This window comes from Protopterus annectens, chromosome 12.part0 (genome assembly GCF_019279795.1).
Source record: "Protopterus annectens isolate FY-2018-M chromosome 12.part0, PAN1.0, whole genome shotgun sequence".
Classification (NCBI taxonomy): domain Eukaryota; kingdom Metazoa; phylum Chordata; order Ceratodontiformes; family Protopteridae; genus Protopterus; species Protopterus annectens.
Genome location: NC_056746.1, coordinates 341,766,915 through 341,786,484, shown reverse-complemented (window position 1 = coordinate 341,786,484; position 19,570 = coordinate 341,766,915). Strand labels below are relative to the sequence as shown.

Here is a 19,570-nt window from a genome sequence, read left to right as displayed (position 1 = left end):
AATGGTTTGCTTTGAGATAGCCTTCCCCTCTGCCCCTGCAGCAAATGCCACCAGCAGTTGTTCAGATTTCCTTTGAGGTTTAGTCCTCTCCAAGTAAAATCTAAGTTGCCTGTGCACATCTAAGAAGTGCAGTATCCATTCCCCTTTGTTCTGTGGATTAGGAAAGAAGGTTGGCAAATGAATGGACTGATTGAGAGCCACACTGGATACCACCTTGGGCATGAAGGAGGGATTGGTTCTGAGGGACACCCTGTCCACATGAAAGACGATGAAAGGCTCCACAGCCATAAGGGCCTGTAATTCAGATACCCTTCTTGCTGAAGTGATTGCTAAAAGAAAGGCTGTTTTCCAAGAAAGGAATTTTAAATCTGCACTAGCAGCTGGCTCGAAAGGAGGAAGGGTGAGTTTTTCCAATACAAAGTTAAGGTCCCAGGCTGGAGTTGGGGCTCTCCTGGGGGTCTTAAATTTTTGGCCCCTCTGAGGAACTGCCTGAGCAGTGGATGCGAGAAGAGGGGAGGTAATGTGTTATAATGAGCTGAAATGGCTGAGGCGTGAATTTTGATGGAGGGGAAAAAAAAGTCCCTTGTGAAGCATCTCAGTTAAGTATTGTAAAATCTGAGTTAAGTTGGGCACTGCTGTGCTCATCCCTTGAGATTGGTTCCAGGCACAGAATCTTTTCCATTTTTCAGCATAAGATTTTCTAGTACTGGGCCTCCTTACCTCTAAAATGATATCCATCACTGGTTTACTGAGGGATGGTAAGGGAGAGATTAGGTAATTAGCCAGGCTGCTAGGTTCAGGGTTTGAAGCTGAGGGTGCAGAATCTGGATCTCCTGCTGAGACAACAGGGTAGGGGTCAGAGGCAGGTACCATGGGGCCAACAGTAACACACTACGCAAGAGAGAGTACCAGTGCTGGCATGACCAGTCTGGTGCAATCAATATCATCCTTGGTTTGTCCTGTTTGATCTTTAGCAGTACTTTGGAGAGCAGAGGCAGAGGAGGAAATGCATACACTGATAGGTTTTCCCAGTTGAAGGACAGGGTATCCACTTTCCAAGCCTGTTTGTGGGGAGTCCTTGTGCAAAATATGTCCAATTGGTAGTTCTGGGGGGAGGCAAACAGGTCTATATCTGGGCTCCCCCATTTGTTTGTCAACATGTTGAAAATCTTTCGTTCCAGTTTCCACTCGTGTGGGTCCATGAAGTTTCTGCTTAGTCCGTCTGCCAGTGTATTTAGCTTTCCTGGCAGGAATTGAGCTTGTAGATGCACTTGGTAGCTCAAGGCTGTGTTCCACAATGCCATAGTTAGTCTGCAGAGGGGTAATAATGGGTAGCCCCCTGCTTGTTTATGTACCACATAACAGTGGTGTTGTCCGTCTTTACCATTAATTGTCCTGGAAGAATGTGGTCCTTGAAGGCTGTCAGAGCATTCTGTACAGCTAACATTTCTTTTTGATTGATATGCAGGTGCATTTGACTTGGGTTCCATTTGCCGTGAATGCACTTCCCCGCCAGGTGAGCCCCCCATGCATAGTCTGATGCGTCTGTTGTTAGGGTTTGGGCGGCAGGGGGTAAAGTGAATGGTAGTCCCTTGTTTTGATGGCAAGCCTTTGCCCACCAAAGAAACTCTAGGCGTAGGCAAGGTATGATAGGAATCATTGCTTCTAGATCCTGAGAATGTTCTTACCATAGGCTTTTTAGATACCATTGTAGTTTCCTCATATGCAGTCTTGCATATGGAATTAAAAGAATGCAGGAGGCCATGAACCCCAAGGCATGCAGTATTTGCCTTGCAGATAGCAGGGTTTTTGTGGCCACTAATCTGAAGTAGGTTGTCAGAAGAATTTGTTTCTCTGGTGTGAGGAAGCCATCTGGGAAGTTGTATTCAAGCTTGCTCCCAGGAATATAATTTGCTGACAGGGTACCAGGTGTGATTTCTTTTCGTTTATGGTGTACCCCACACAAGTTAGCACCCTTTGTACAAAGGCCAGATGATTCAAAAGTATGTCCTGGCTTTCTGCCTGAATCGTCCAGGTATGAGTATATTTGAATATTTCTTTGTCTGCAAAATGCAATGACTGGAGCTAGGCACTTTGTGAATACCACTTTGTGAATACCCTGGGGCACAGTAGATAAGCCAAAGGGCAGTGCAGAGAACTGATAGTGCATGTAGCCTGCTTTGAAGCGTAGGTATCTTCTGCAAGATTCCCTGATTGGGATGTGCAGGTATGCTTCCTTTAAATCGAGTGTTGCCAACCAGCCATCTTTTACTAGCATAGGAAGCAACTGGTGAAGAGTCAGCATCTTGAATTTTGGAATAACCAAAAAAAGGTGTTTAGAGTAGACAGGTCCAGGATAGGACGCCATGAATTGTCTTTTCTGGGGAACCAGGAAAAGTCTTGAGTAGAAACCTTGTCCCTTTTCCTCTTCTGGTACCGTTTGAATAGCCTTTATGCTTAAAAGAGAGAGTACTTGCTTTTGAGCCTCTACCCACTGATTTGGGGGTAGATCTGGCCAACCGTTTGGGGTTGGTAACGTGTGGAAGTGAAATCTGTATCCTTGGGACACTATATTTAAAACCCATTTGTCCTGGGTAATGAGTTCCCAGTTTTTGGCTTGCAGAGCAAACTTCCCCCTAAAGGAGTAGTCAGTTCAGAAGTGCTTGGAAGTTTTAAAGTCAAGGCATTGAGACAGCTTTCCATAGCGGGGAGTCTTACTACTCCCTGATTTGGAAGCGGAAGCCCTCCACTGCTTAGTCTTGTGCATACCCTGAGACTAAAACCTGGGGCTTCTGCTGGGTCTGGCTTTGGATTGAGAAGGCCTGAAAGAGGCAGGAACGGACCAGTTCTTAGAGGGCCAATGCCTACTAAATCTTGGAGGCTGAACTTGTAGGAAATCTTTAACAGTTTGCATAGATTTAGCTTTATCCTCCATCTTTTTAAGCACTTCTTCTGCTTTGTTGCCAAACAGGTGGTCCTGATTTAAGGGAACATCCAACAATTTAGCTTTAACATGATTAGGAAAAGATTGTTCCTTAAATCAAGCATGCCTTCTAAGTACAGACCCAGTGACAGCAGCCCTGCAAGATGCCTCTAATGAATCAAACCCACATTGCAAAGTATGTTTTCCAACCTGTTCAGCAGAATGCAATAAATACTGTAAATCTTTATTTTCAGCACAGTCAGCTATCAACATCATTTTCTGTTTAAGCAATTCAATAATATGTTGCTGATACTTTAACATATGAAACTGACAGTTTAAGGCCCTAATGGCCAAGGTTGCAGAAGTGTATACCTTCTTACCCCATCTACCCAGCCCCCTGGAGTCTCTATCAGAAGGGGTAGGATTTTTGGCAGCAGAAGCCTTAATGCCCTTGGGTCCCTGTGAAATAGTCTCAGAATCTGCAGTAGGATTTTTAAAAAGGAACTTGTGAGAATCAGGAACCCTGTAACATCTATCAGGTTTTCTGGGAGCAGGAGGCAAAGAATCAGGGGCCAAACTAGATTCTGAAAAGACATCATCAACAATGTCTAGTACAGGAGCGATAGCTAAAGGCCTGTGTTGAGGCAGGAGTAAGAAGCCCCTAAGCCTCTTTTCTGAATCAGAGTAATCCTGGCTTTCCCAGCAGAAATGCTCCTTAAGAGTATGCAACGTTTCACCAAAAGAGAAATCCTCTGGAGGGGAAGCAGAGGGAATACAGTCCTCTGCATCAGAATCCTCATAAGTAGATAAGGATAAATCCAGGTCATCAGAAGAAACCAGAATTTCAGAATCCTGGTCAGAGGATTCATAAGCAAATTCAGTCCTAGGTCTCTTAGAAGGGGATGGTTGGCTTCCCCTGATTAAAGTTATAAGGTCTTCAGCCATACTTATCATTTGTTTTTTAGGCATAGTGGCCTGAGCATGCGGCCTGGGCGTTGGTTTTCTAGGCTTGGTTCGAGCTTTAGGCCTTAAAGAAGAAGGTGGCGGTTTAATATGCAAGTCCGTAGGCCTGAACACACCCTCAGAAACAAGTGCCTGCACAGAGGCTCCAGATCCATCCAAGGTTGAGACATCCACAGGTTCCACAGTTGAAGCATCTCGTAGCATACCGGACTCCGAATGGGTCTCAGTAGAGGTCTGCGAATCAGAAGTAGTAGGTATCAGGGGCTGCGAAAGTGTCTCATTGAGTACCGGTGAACTGGTGACTGGCTTAGGAGAAGTGTCATCGGCAGCTTTGGACCTTGGCGGCCTGTCTCTGTCTTTATCTTTCTGTTTTTTCGGAATGCCGGTAGTCGGATAGCTTACTGATGACATATCTGGATAATTGAACCGAGAACTGAAATATTTAGAAGCGTAAATATACCGACGACAGATATTTCGTTGGTTAAATAAGGCACAAAACCGACAGCAAGGTACATTGTGGTCAGGGCCTAGGCAAGGAATACAGTATGAATGAAAATCTTTATGAGGTATTTGCTTTCCACAAGAAATGCAATCATTAACTTTTACTGACATCGGTATGGAGCAAGAAAAAGTTTCCCCAATGGGGTACTTAACTTTATTTGAAGACTTTGGCTCTGAAACTTGAAAATGAAAATGTCAGGAGTCAGCCGACCGGCACTTGTGAACTGCTTCTGCTTCGGGCACCGCACGGCAAGAAAGACTGATGTAATGGCATCGGCTGCCTGTTTTATACCCCTGACGACCTGACGTCACAGAAAGACAGCAACTGATGCAGGGCCCAAGACTTTGTTAATCAGGACGACTGAGGGCTACTGCAAGCAGATAACACAAATGTGATGACTGCAACAGAAACATGAAGAACATCCCTAGAAATAGATATTTTAATTTCCTGTGGAAGAAAAGCTCATTGAACTATGGTGTCTAGTTGATATCTCAGAAACACAATATTGTGAGAAGGAGTCAAAAGACTTTTGCATGTCCTCTTGGAATCCCAGCTTGTGTAAGACATCTGTCACAAGACAGCAATTCCTGACACTTTGAAAAAGACTCTGCAAAGATAAGCAAGTCATCTAAATAGGGAAAAATGTGGATACTCTGTAGCCTGCAACAGGACAGACACTTTGTGAACACTCTTGGTGCAGTGTACAGTCCAAATGATTAGGCAGATAACTGATAACTGAATCCAAACACACAAAATCTTAAGAAATGCCTGAAGTCTGGATGAATAGGAATGGGATGACAAGCGTCATTTAAACCTAGTGTTATCAGGAAACTTAAAAGAGGAAAAAGAGGTGACAGGTTGTGAAGTGACATCATTTTGAATTTGGGCTCTGTCACAAACATGTTTAGGAAAGAAAGAGCCATAACTGGTCTCCAAGCATTTTCTTTGGCACTAAAAACATCCTTGAATAAAACCTCTTTCCCATTTGGGAAGGAGGAACTGGTTCTATCATGCCCATGTGATGAAGGACAGGTAAAAGCAAAAGTCTGGTCTGCAGGATGAGGAATTATCCTCAGAAAGGATGAATTTCCTCCCATTCTTATCTGTAACCTTGATGACTGCCTTCATAACCTATTTGTCTGAAACTATCTGTTGCCAAAGGGAAAAGTGGGATTCAGACTTTTTGGAAGAACAAAAGGGGCTGCCAGGATGGGGGGTGGGGGGGCGCAATGTATCTTAAATAGTCATTCTGACTTATTGGACTGTCCCTGGGATTGGAAGTTTCCAGAATTCTTCGTGGAACCCCCTTGCCAGTTCTTCAGTGTATGTTTACCTGCATTTTGTTGATACTGTTTATATTTTGTTTCTTACCAAAACTGGATGACCATTTACAGAATCCCTTGGAAAAAATGGAAAAGGAGGACTGAAAAATCTTAAGAGATTCTCTGTATCAGCTTATCCCTTTCATCACACTTTTTGATCACTTCTGCAGCGGAGGGGCCAAAAATGAAATTTCTACTCAATGGAGGACTTAAAATCTAATGTTTGTCATCATCTGGGAAGTGCTGAGAATACAGCTATGCAAACCTGCTTAAAACAGTAGCAGTGGCCACAGCCCTTGAAGAAGTCTCAACAGAGTCATAGAAACATACTGTATACAATGAGGAACAACCTGAGCAATAGAAGAAATTAAATTATTTAACACAGGCTTTTCCTCACAAGTAGAAACTGCAGACAAAACATTCCTCATACTTTCACAATTTGTCAGGACAAACCTTAATGCATAAGCATGACAATTCAAAATTCTAAAAGTCAAAGTTGCAGAAGGCAGAAACACACACTTTTTCCTGTACTTATCAATAATCCTCCCATCCTTAATCAGAATAAGTAGGATTGGAATTAACAATGTTTAGCAGCAGAAGGGTTAACTAACGCTACAGCTGCTAGATCAGGTTTGGGGAGACCATATAAAAACTTAAAAGAAAGAGGACCTTTATACATCTTATCTGCCTTTTTAGGGGCAGCTAGCTCTCAGGAAAATTGTAGGAAGTAACACACACATCCTCCAGAGTTGATAGAACTGAAGGAATGGGTGCAGGTTTTGGAAGTTCCTTCTGTACCAGCTCATAGTATTTTCTTAGGGACTGAAAAACCTCACTGTCCTCCCACTGAAAATACTGGCACATTCTAGAACCAGTTTCAGAGAAAGTGAACCTTCCACAGGGAGAGGCAGAAACTGAGCTCTCCTCCGAGTCTGAATCAGAAATCTGAGAAGAAAACCCTGTATCTGTCTCTTCATCTTCCAGTCCAAATTCAGAATCAATAATCTCTTCAGCAAAGGAGGTATCCCTCTTTCTTTTACCAGAAACTACTTTACAAGAAGGATGAATAGCCAGACCCAGTAAAATACTCCCATCTAAGGAAATTTAAGAAGTAGATACATGTTTAGTTTTCTGTTTCTTTTCTAACAGGAAAAATGAGGCCAACAGTGTTGTTAATGGCACTTCCAAGATGGCTACACATTGAGTAACAGCTTATTTCTAGCTCTCCCAGTGTGAAAACAGAAACTCGCCAGAGGGCCAGTAGACTTCTGTTTATGAGTAAATTTCAGTAACTGGCTAGTAAGTGTACTACCTTGATGCCAGGAATAAAGAATTACAAAAATGTTGAAGAAACATTGACTAGGGAAAGTTCTGCAGCTGTTCAGCAAAAAGAAATGCAACCTTCATACATGACTTCCAGTAACCTGCAGGAAGATACAAGACAACTGTATGCATATCTGGTTAAAATAAACACAACACTGATGGAGTATATCAACACAAACAACAAAAGGCTGGAAAAATGGATTAAATAGATATTCAAATGAGATGATAAAACTGCAAACATCAGAGGTCGAAATTAAGAAAAGGTTGGCTGAATATGCGACTGCTCAAGAAGAGATGTTTCAAAAAATAATAGAATTAGAGGATAGAGCACATAGAGAAAACCTGAGATTTTCAGCTATACTAGAGAAGCTGGAGGGAACAGACTGCTTTAATTTTATGAAAGCTCAAATAAACAACTGCACGGGTGCTCCACAGCAGGAGTTGTTAGTTGAAAGGGCACACTGTGTGTGTGCTCCAAACCTGGCTATAAGAAAGCAACCTAGACCTTTAACAGCAAAAATTCAATTCTACCAGCAGGAGCTGATTCTGAAAAAATTGTGGCAGAAGGACAAAGTACTAAAAGCGGGAGACAGCAGAGTGTTTGTGGAGAATGATTAGTTTTTGTACGCCAGACAGACGAGGAGCAAATTTATTCCACTATTCAGGGAATGTTGAGATGCAAGTGTGTGAATCAAACTGCTATACCCAGCTGTCTTTAATGTATTCTTCCTTGCAAGGACAAAATCATTTTTTGATGAAGTACATGCTAAGGAAGAAATACAAAAGTCTGACCAACAAAAAGTAACCTGTGAAAAAGTAGTATATTCTGCTTCTTGTTCTTCTGGTAATAAAGACCACAGAGGGACTGTACCTGTGAAACCTTTTCAAAATTTTCAACGGGAAATTTTGGAGAGAAGGAAGGGAGCAGGAGAGTTGACTAACAGAATTGAAAATACCTTAGAAATGAAGCAGAGAGAGGATTTCGGAGATGAACAGTAATAAAAGCATTAACTTAATATGGGAATACAATGCACTAATTATATTTGTGAAATATGACAGAAGAAGAAAATCTGGAAATAGTGATCTTTTTCAGAATTTGTTGGACTTGTGGGGGACTCTAGACATAAGCCCTACTTCATGTCATTAGTGTTCTGAAAAGTGCTTTGGGGAGGGGAAGAGGAGGGAAAAAGTTAACTGTAAGTAAAGATCTTTTTTTCTTAAATAGTACAGAGTGATTGGGTGAGGACAAAAAAGAGAAACTGGCTAGGAGATAATGTTCTCTGAAAACATGCAGGGGGTTTCCCCAGCTGGGAGAGCTATAAAGATAAGTCAAAATTAATCAGCACTTAGTAGAAAGGCTGCGCCATGCATATTAGCATGGATGGCCTTTCTCTTGAGCGAACTTAAGTCTGTAAGTGTGGCTGTCAGTTTGGGACTTTTGTTCCTATTAGGAGGGTAAAACTTCAATATTTAAAGGTGTACATAGTTTTGTGTGTTAGTATTAAGTTAATAGGTTTTAGGGGGTATTGGGGTGTGTTTTTCTTTTTTGAGGCTTTCAATAAAACAAAGTTTTATAAGCTGTGACATAGGTTCAAATGGATATGACAAGAAACAACTATATAAAAGTTCAACCTACCAAACAGTGTATGCATGTTAACACAAAAGCTGAAACTAGACATTTAACAAAAAAGGTGTTATACATAAAAGGTGGGAATAATAATTTTCTAATACAATGATGCTTTCTTTCATATCTTTAAATGTAAATGGCCTCACAGATAATTACGAACAAGAAAGATTAGTGAACTATATTTAAAAAATGTAGAGTGCAAATGGCTGTGTTACAACAGATATGCTTGAAAGAAACTGAACATGTGAATTTGATAAAGAAAGGTTTTCATGATGGTTATTCAGCAGAATACCTGGGACAGTGGAAAAGAGGTGTACTTATATTAATTTTAAGAGGCGCTCCAATAATGATAGAAGAAGATAAAAAGATAATAGTGCCAGATTTGTAGTGCTAAGGAGCTGCTGGCAAGGGAGGAGGATTACACTGGCATGTATTTACATTCCACCTAAAATTGCTATAATGAAGCTTAACAAAATTCTGGGAGAAATAATATTACTTATGCGTGAGGACTGGGGCCCAGAAGGGAAAATATAACAAGGGAGGGTAGATTTTTGAAGAACTTTATGAAAATATTTAGCATGGAAGCTGCAAATTCAGTAACAGGACTTTGGAACGAATTTACACATTCTCCAAGATACAAAAACAGGGCTAAGCTAGACAGAATTTACATTTCACAGAAACATGTGCATTTAATTGAAAGTCTTGATAACTACCCAATAACTACTTTAGATCATACGCCAATAACAGCTAAAATAAAAACACAGGGTAATGAAATAAAAAAGAGACATTGGTACTTTCCCACCTATCTGTTGAAAAGAGAGGAATTTAAAGAATGGATAGTGGAGATTATTTAGGAGCTGTTGGAGAGGATAGAAATTTCTTCTGAAAATATAGCTAGGGAGTGGGATAAAATTAAGGTGGGGTTTAAAAATAGACTGGAAATAAAAGAAAGAGAGCTATGGTTAAGAAGTAACAAGAATTATTTAGAGGAACTGACAAATGTTAAAGTACTGCAGAATAGGGGGAATCTCACAGAACAAGAAGAGGATCAACTGCAGAATGCTAGGCATAAAATACGGGATTACCTCGATAATACCCACAAGCTTAGAAAGATTGCTGTTAAGCAACTGTTTTTGATAATAACACTAGAGCACAAAAAGTTTTAACACAATGACTCAGGCAATAAAATGTAGAAAGGACTGTCAGCAAATTTAGGGAGCCTATAACAAAAAAGGGAACAAGAGTTCTTGTACAGGTATTAGAAATATTTTGGAAATTCTATGAGGGTCTCTATAAAGCAGAGAAATATGAAAATCAAGAAAAGATATAAATGGAAATGTTTATGGAAGAATTAAATATACCAAGGTTAGAGGTAGATGAGGCTCAATTACTAACGGTTAGGATAGGAGGAGATGAGATAAATTGTGATGTATAACCAATCTACAAGGAAGTCCCCAGGAATAGATGGTATTCCTTTGGAAATTTGAAAGCTATGAGGAAAAAAATGATGAAGCTATAGAAGGTTTTGTTTAACAGTATCTTAACAGAAGTATCATCATCCTGGAAGAAAGCATTGGTAGCTGCAATACCTAAAGAGGGTAAGGATCCATTAGATTCAGCTTCATACAGGCCCATTTCAATACTAAACCATGATTATAAAGTGGTCATGTCTATAATGGTTAAAAAAATGACAAAAGAAATGCCAAAACTGACAGATATGGATCAATGTGGTTTTGTGGAGGGGAGGCAAACATTTGACAGCATTAACAGAACACTGATGATCCAGAGGGAAGCAGAATGTAAGAAAATAGCATTGTTGTTGGTGGGACTTGATGCAGAGAAAGCATTTGACAGAATAAGCTGGGACTTTATAAGCAGGGCAATGGACGCATTTGCATTTCCTGAAAAAAGTATAAGGTTCATTAGGAGAAAGAGAAAATTAAAGTGGATGAAATCCTCTCTTATAATTTCTGCTTGAGTAGGGGTGTCCTCTTTATAATTTGCATTATATTTAGACCCATTAAATAAGGGACTCAAAAATTCAAGGATATAACTGGTATGGTAGTCAAGAAAAAGCTGGCTTTATTTGCAGATTATATTATTTTGTACCTAACAAAACCAGAAAAAAAAACATTGTGGTGTTGTGGAGCATTTTGAGACAGTTTCATTTCTTTTCAGGATACAAAATTAATGAAGCTAAAACAAAGGCAATAGCTGTAAATTATGTACCCACACATGAACTGGTGCAGGAATGCCCATACGTACGGGGCCACAATAAAATGAAATATTTAGGAGTATGGATTAAAAATTATTCTAGTGTGGCAACTAAGGATATGTGGAAAGAGACCAAACAAAAGATAATACAAAAACGTAGAAAATGGAAACTTTGTTATATGGATACGAATAGTAAGATGCAAGCAGTTAAATGGTTTAATCCCTTTAGTCTTATACACAGATCAGGCATATTTTTATCAACCAGAGGAGAAGTTGAGGGTAGCAATTAATAAAGAGCTGAAGGACTTTATTTGGGAGAGGAAGATGGCAAGAGTCAAATGGGATAAGCTGATTCTTCCAGCAGAACAGGGAGTATTGGGATTACCCAATTTGAAGGGGTACTTCAGAGCTACATAGGTAAGACTCGTATACATAGCACAAGCAGAAAACAATAATTCAAAGTGGAAAGGGATGATGATGAAACAGGGGGGAAAGCTCAAGAAACGAAGAGAGTGGGATTTTGGATGCAGGCCTTTAGGGAGAATAACAATACTCATGCAGAATATTATACACACATAATAGCAGAAAGTATTTTCAGAACTAAACGAACATGGGAATGAAGAAAGGAGATTCTGCTCATAGGGGTGACTGCAATTAGGGATACAGACAACAGACAAAAGGAGAAATAGGAAGGTCCTAAATAAAGGACCAGCAATGGTAGAGTTTGTAACAGAATCTAGAACAGAAGCTGCCATTAAAAAAGGAATAATTAGTACAGCATATAAAATACTGCATGATAACTATAAGAATCAATCAGAGGAGGTTAGAAAGAATTGGGAAGAGAGACTGGAGTGGGAGGATATATGTATGTCTCCCAAATATGCAAGAAATCTAGAAGATTTAGGATTTTTGCCTGGAAATATTTACACAGATATTTTGACACCACAAGTGGACTCCAGAGAATTTTTCCTCAGGCAAACAGTAAATGTTGGAGATGTGAAGGAGAAGAAAGAGGTGATTGGGAACATATTTTCTGGGAGTGCGGTGAGTTATGGGACTTTAAGGATTCCCTGTGGGATGCATTGGCAGAGATGCTGAGTGGGCAGACTGGTCTGATGAGGGAGATGATTTTCCTGAGCTATGACACAGAATCGGAATGGTCTAGACATGGTAAGGCCATGCTGTGTCCAATAATGGTTGCTGCCAAAAAAGCAATTACTGGAAAATGGAAATCAACATCTAAACCAACCTTACTGGAAGTAGTAAATATAGTAACAGAGGTAAAACAACTGGAACTGAGATCTTTAGAAAAGGGTAGGAGCAAACTACACAGGAAAAAATGAGAACTGTGGGGAATAATACATACAAGGGAGGAATGAGGTCTAAAAGGTAGAAGGGCTTAAATGAGCTATGTAATGTTTGAGCTTGAAAGATTGGGTAGATTATATCACAAACCATACTGACACACTCCTAGTTGCAAACGTTATACATCACTTATAAAATGCTTGTCACTAGGACTATGTCAGTGTGGTTTGTTTTCATTTATATAAATGTATGATTGCCTATGTAGTAAATGATGGTTTAATAAAGATGTTTCTTGTTTAAAAAAGGCAGAAGTTGAAAAGTTGATGTAATATTACTTACATCATATGATAAATAGCAATATATATGAAATATGTTTATTTTAATATAGTTTAATTAGTTTTATATGAATGTAAATTTGTCTATGTCACAAGTGATAATTCAATAAAGGTGTTTGAAAAAAAAACACAGTGTTATTAATGGCATTGGCAGCAGCGTCCCCAGGGATGGGACAACATTCAGACAAAATAGAAAAGTTTTCCCTGTTCCCTCTCCCAGCACCAAGAGCAGTGGCTCTCACTTGCCCACTGAGGGGTTCCAAACAGCCACAAAGGACATGGCTAATCCCTGGTCCATAGTGGCTATAAGTGCTACACCAGAGTGTTCTGGGGTAAAGGATGAGTGGCCTGAGGTACAACTAATGGTCATAGAGGGTCACCCACTTGTAGCTAAGGGAAACTGCTAGCCTGTTGTGATGGCAAAAACTGTTTGCTTAACTTTTTTTTCTTTTTGAGGCTGGAAGGATGACCAATTGTTCCAGTCTTCAAAATTCACTTTTCCAAAGACAAATATAGTAAAAAGCCCTTTAATATACTTTGCTGGTCCCACAAAGTAAAATATTCACACTTTCTCCACAGAAAAATGTTTTTCAGTTACTTTAAACAATTTTTAAACTGACAGGAACAAAACAGGGCTCTGGTTTAAAAGTACAGTAAAGTCTCATGACAGAATGTTACAGCACAAACTCCTAGCTTTAAAATAACATTCAATATTATACAAAATTACTAAATGAAAGAAGTTTTTACCCCAAAAGGAAATTATAGTTGTGTACACTTACCATAAATGTAGGTGTTTGAGTGTATTCACTGTTGCAGTCATTACATTTGGGTAATCTGCTGGCAGGTTGCCCTCAGTCGGCCTGATTAACAAAGTCTTGGGTCCTGCGTCGGTTGCTGTCCCTTCTTCCATGATGTCAGGTCATCAGGGGTATAAAACATGCAGCTGACGCCATTACTTCAGTTTTTCTTGCCCCAGATGTCATGTGCCCCCCAAATGGGGAGCAAAATAAAATTAAAAACACAAAAATATACCTCCCACCAAAAGCAAATACACCAAAAAGGCTTGTAAGCATAGTAAAAGAAAGTAGAGGTATACTACGAGAAAAACAGGGGCCTGGAGGGAGGGTAACCAGGACTGCAAAGTGAATACACTCGAACATCTACATTTATGGTAAGTGTACACAACTGTACTATGTTCTTCATGTTTCACTGTTGCAGTCATTACATTTGGGTAGATTCCCAAAGCTATGGTTGGGAGGATGGATTTATACAGCATTAGGACCAGCTATAAGGCCCTGCAAAACAGCAGTGGCAAAGCCAGCTCTAGATTTAGAGAAAATTGGTAAGTGATAATACTTGGTGAAAGTATGAACTGAACTCCAGGCAGCAGCTTCTAGAATATCCCTGGTAGGAACCCCTCTGAGAAAGGCTGCAGAAGTAGATACAGCCCTGGTGGAATGAGATCTGATCCCCTGGGGGATAGGTTTTCCATGGTGCTTATAGCAAAAATGAATGCAATGTCTTATCCATTTAGAAAGGGTTTATTTTGAAATAGCCTTCCCCTCTGCCCCTGCAGCAAATGCTACCAGCAGTTGTTCCGATTTTCTTTGAGATTTAGTCTTGTCCAGGTAGAATCTAAGTTGTCTGTGCATATCCAATAAATGCAGAAACCGCTCCCCCTTGTTCTGTGGATTGGGAAAGAAAGTTGGCAAATGAATGGACTGATTAAGAGCCACACTGGATACCACCTTGGGCATGAAAGATGGATTGGTCCTGAGTGACACCCTGTCCGCATGAAAGATGATGAAAGGCTCCACTGCCATAAGGGCCTGTAATTCAGATATCCTTCTAGCTGAAGTGATTGCTAAAAGGAAGGCTGTTTTCCAAGAAAGACATTTTAAGTCTGCAGTAGCAGCTGGCTCGAAAGGAGGTAGAGTGAGTTTCTCCAATACATAGTTAAGGTCCCAGGCAGGGATTGGAGGTCTCCTGGGTGGTCTCAAGTTTTTGGCCCCTCTGAGGTACTGCTTGAGCAGAGGATGAGAGAAGAGGGGAGGTTCTGTGTTGTAATGAGCTGAAATGGCTGAGGCGTGGATTTTAATGGAGGAAAAAGACAGGCCCTTGTGAAGCATCTCAGTTAAGTAATGCAAAATCTGAGGTAAATTGGGTGCTGCTGTGCTCATCCCTTGAGATTGATTCCAGGCACAGAATCTTTTCCATTTGTCAGCATAAGATTTTCTAGTACTAGGTCTTCTCGCCTCCAAGACAAAATCCATCACAGGTGAATTTAAGTGATTAACCAAGTTGCAAGTTTCAATGTTGGGAGCTGAGGGTGCAGAATTTGGTCCTCCTGCTGAGACAGTAAGGAAGGTGTCTGAGGCAGGTGACATGGCAAAATTTGTGACTCACTGTGCAGGAGTGGGTACCAGTGTTGGCATGGCCAGTCTGGAGCAATCAAAATAATTTTTGGTTTGTCCTGTTTGACTTTTAGCAGAACTTTGGAGAGCAGAGGCAGAGGTGGAAAGGCTTAGACTGATAGGTTTCTCCAGCTGAAGGACAGAGCATCCACTTTCCAGTTTTTTTTGTGAGGAGGTGCCCTGAAGCTTTGGAATCTGGCCAGCTGTTATATCCTTGGCAGGATATAACCCATATAAAAAAGGCTACTGCGGCAGTGATCAATATGTTGAAAATGTGTAAGGACTACTGTGAATAAAAAAATAAGACTAAATTTGTTTAAATCCAAGAATAAAGTAACTTATTACCGTAATCTTACTTGCATCACCCTCTGAGTCCAGCAATTCATCCAGCTCATCCCCAATTATATCTTCATCTACACCATGTAAGTGGGATTTGGGTAATGGCAAGGACACAGTACTCCCATTCGCTAGCACAGAAGGAGTGCTTAGCTTGTCCATCTGCTGAGATACTGGGGATGCTGGACTAGGCACCGATATGGGAGAAAATTGATTCCCAGAAGTAAAAATGTCATTCCCAGACATGGATGTAACTGAAGAAGCAGAAACTGATTCACTGCCATGTTCCAACAGATCTAAAATGACAAGTATAAATATTAAGCAGATCACAAACAATATTAAAACTACAAAATAACATTACAACCAACAAAATACAACAATGTGATAAAAGAGGATTAGAGGAGTCTATGCTTTCTATATCTGCTGCTGCAATGAAATGAACGCATAGTCATAGATATACACATCTAAACCATGCTAATTTCACCTGTCTTATACAATTCTCAGTCAATTACTGTACACAGTTAAAATATAATTCTGTCACCTACTACGTGATACTAAAACACAGGCAGAATTATTGTAAACATTGTGCATAACACACAATGTGCTCTTCTGTTATGTGAACGTTTACTTGCTGTAGTCATGCTTACTGTTTTTAACTGCATGCTCTTCTAAGGCAATGTCAGTTATGTGAAGCTTTTTTCCCCTGTTCCTCTACACAGAATATGGTGATCCCTGTAAGATAATATGGGTCAACAAATAAACTAAGCTAATTAGAGAGGCAAACAATTACACATTTTTCTTCTAGAACATCAGTTGTGCTAGCGTATGCAACTTACTAGGTAGACCACTCGATAATAATCACCTTATTTGTGAAGCAATGAACTAATGCTTCACAAAGTCTGGCACAAGTACCAGACCACAGTCTGTACTTAAATGCTGCACATTTCAATTAACTTAGTTAAACTACCAAGTTAAGCTTCTACATTGCTGCTGTGAGGTAGCCTTAAACTCAGTTATTGTAAGCTTGCTCTGTTCCTCACAGCAAACTAATCAGCATTTACTTATACTTACATCTACCAGTCCATAAAATTTGTGTTACTTTTATAATATTACTTAATGAAATGTTGCTATAAGGTCCAATAAGCCTTTTCTGTATCATGTTACAGACTTTATGATGTCTGTGTCCTTTAAAAACAAAAAATCACTAGCTTGTCCTACCATATTAGTTTCAACATGTCCCACCTATCTTAACAATGGATACCATCTTCATAGGTATCTTTTTACACACATTAATGTTCATTTTTAGCCTCTTATAGATCAGTTGCAAATAGAGACAGGTTCCTTACTACAATCCATATAACCAAGGTTTGATTAGTAGCCCAGTCTTAGTAGGAGCCAGGCAGAGAGGGGGAGAAGTGAATTGGTATAGCAGGTCACCTCCCCTGGTGGGAGTGAAAGGGGTTTGTGTGCACTCAAGAGGCACACTGGACAGTGCAAACTCCATGGAGGATGCAGAGGAGAACACAGCTTTGAGGGGAGCAGCAGGGTCACTGGGAAGGAACATCCCTTGAGGAAGTAAGGGCATGTTCACCGCTGATAGCTCACCTCCCACATCTGTCACTGGTACTACCAAAGTAAGTGCAGTTAGGTCAGAGGAGAAAATGAGAAAAATGTAAACCGTACAGGGACTACTGTTGCTGTCCTCCATTCCACAGGAACATAGCCAGTTCGCAGGCTGTGGTTAAACAGGGATCCAAGTGGGTCTGCTAGGTCATGTTTTAAGTTGTTTAAAAGGAAACATGGGATGCTGTCTGGTCCCACCGATGCTGTGTTTTTGGCCTTAGAGAGCTCCAAGATGACCTAGTCTCTTCAGACAACAGGCTGAGGAATGGTGGCAGGTATACCTTGGGGGTTGACTGGAGGAGACAGGGGGATGAAGTTTGTGCCAAATCTGTCAGCTATCAGGTTGGCTATTACCTCCGGTTGAGTATGGGTGGTGTCATCCAAAACCAGTTCAGTGCATAGCTGGGTACTCCCTTTTAGATTTCAGATGAAGTTAAAGAATGTCTTGTGATCATCCTTGGCTAGGGAGGCTATTATTGCTTCATAATTAGCTTTGGAGTACTTGACAAGATCTCTGATTTGTTTGTTTAAGATAGAGAGGGGTTTCTTCCTCTGCTGAGTCAGTTCCCTCTAGTTCTTGGACATTAGTTTCTTTTTCAAGTTGTACAACCTGTTGATACTACGGGTCCACCAGGGTGGCTTACTTTTTCAGCAAGACCTGGTTGAGTGGTTATACAGGGCACTGGTGTACAACTCTATATATGAGTCCCATGTTACATGTGTCTGAGTGGACTTTGAAACTTCTTATACCATCACCTAGTAGGAGGTAATTTGTCTCTGAAAAATTCTTAGGCATTTTTGAGCTTGATGGGCTATCTGGTCTTATAATCACATCAAACGAGATTGATTTATGGTCCGATCTTACCAGGGAGGACATCACAGGGAGGGGGGGTGCAGTGCTCGCCCACATTAATAAGTACTATGTCCAGGACATCTGAGCCTCTTGTGGGTGTGCTGTCTAGCTGTTCCAGAGCATTTGCACTGACAAATTCTAAGAACCTCTGTGCCAGCATGTTTATGATCATGTATGTTTCTCAGTCGATGGTAGATGGGATTATTAAGACCACACATGAGTAGGGTGTTGGGCTGTATGGCAAGTGACTCCAGTACGTCCAGGTATGCGGTATGCTTTTTCTGTTTCATGGTGGGGGACTTATAGCTAGCTATGATGTGATAGGGGGCTTTGCCTATAGTTAATTGGACATGGAGTAGCTCAAGAAAGTCATATTGTTTGATGGCTAAGAGGGGTACTTATCCTTAATGAAGATGGATACACCTCCTCCTTTGATTCTTTCATACTCAGTTTGTGATCTGAAGGTAGGGAAGGCATTGTAGCTCAGCATGGCCGGTGTGTCTTCTGCAACTTTGAACCATATCTAGGTGACTGCACAGATGGCAGCATCTTCCAAAGGGAGGAGTGCTTCCAGGGAGTGCAGTTTTTGTTTAAACTTTTAGCATTAAGCAGCAGTACCTTGAGTTTATCTAGAGAGGATTTTGTTATGTTGGTTGATCATTTTGATACTGTTTAACAAACGTACAATAGGGGTGGCTAATGCCTTTGCCAGTATCTGAAAGCCTAGCGGAGACAATTGCAGACCATCTCTGGCAAAGCAGAGTGGCTTGTCGATCATGTCTTCTTAGGCTGAAAGATACTGGATCCCCTTGGAATGACACCAGAAGCTAAGCCAATTGTTAAAGTCAATCATTTTTTGTTTGTACTGTGGCATCATCTTTGGAAAAGGTAGAATGCTGCTGAAGGCTAGGCTTACACCTGCCTGTGACACATAATCTGAGCGTTCAGTCATGTCTCTCTTCATATAGTCCAATAAGGTATGTTTCAAGTCATTCACTCCCACATGTACAGAGTCATACTAGTACTTGTGATTGAGTGACTTGACGAATCCTGGTATCTGACAGGCAGATAACCATAACCCGCTATTTATCCAGCTTGGTGAGGCGAACATTCGTGTAATGGAGTCAGTGTGTGTGTGTGTGTGTGTGTGTGTGTGTGTGTGTGTGTGTGTGTGTGTTTGCGCGCGCGTGTTACTATGTGTTGTGGTTGTTTTTTGCATTGCTATGTGTGTGCAAGTGGGTTCCTTTTGGAAGGTCTCTGATCTTTTGGTAAGTTACTAGTGAGCACTTCTGCATATGTGGGTTTACGTGTCGTGTCCTTATTTAGTGCTGACAACCTGTTTGGCATTTGATTTGTCCTTATGTGAGAGTATTGCCTCTACTATCATAGTGTAACTACATCTCTCACATAAAGTATTTGTTTCAGGAGTAAGTGGTTGTCAGTATACATAAGACAATTGTTACATTGCCTCAGGATGCCCATGTTTTCAGGCTGGCCAGAGAGAGGATGGGGAACTGCATTTCCATGACAGCAAGCTCTTACTGTATATTTTATTAGGGAAGGGGATGGGTTAATTTGATAAGACTGTGCTGATAGCACCGAGACAACAAGAGGGACCTAGACATTTTGAAGACTAGGGTAGATCAAAAAGGCAGCACTTATCAGTGTGCAACTGAGTTGCTCCTAGAGCAGCAGAAAAGCTTGGAAGGGTTTCACTGACAGCTGTTTAGGGAAAACTGAGCTTCTAGGCTTTCGCATCTTTACAGGGCACTGATAACTGCCGCTGTGCGAAGAGCAGCACCGTGCAAATGCAAAGCTTAAATACAAGCA

At 40.8% G+C, this 19,570-nt stretch overlaps 1 protein-coding gene across 1 annotated transcript in view; it reads right to left on the bottom strand.

Annotated features, from left to right (window-relative positions):
• The window catches only part of ZC3H7A (zinc finger CCCH-type containing 7A), a 1,693,893-nt gene that overhangs the window by 754,162 nt on the left and 920,161 nt on the right, over positions 1-19,570 (bottom strand). Inside the window, exon 9 of the mRNA XM_044089416.1 lies at positions 15,274-15,560. Within this exon, the coding sequence (XP_043945351.1) occupies positions 15,274-15,560 (287 nt within the window). The remainder of the gene's footprint in view (positions 1-15,273; positions 15,561-19,570) is intronic.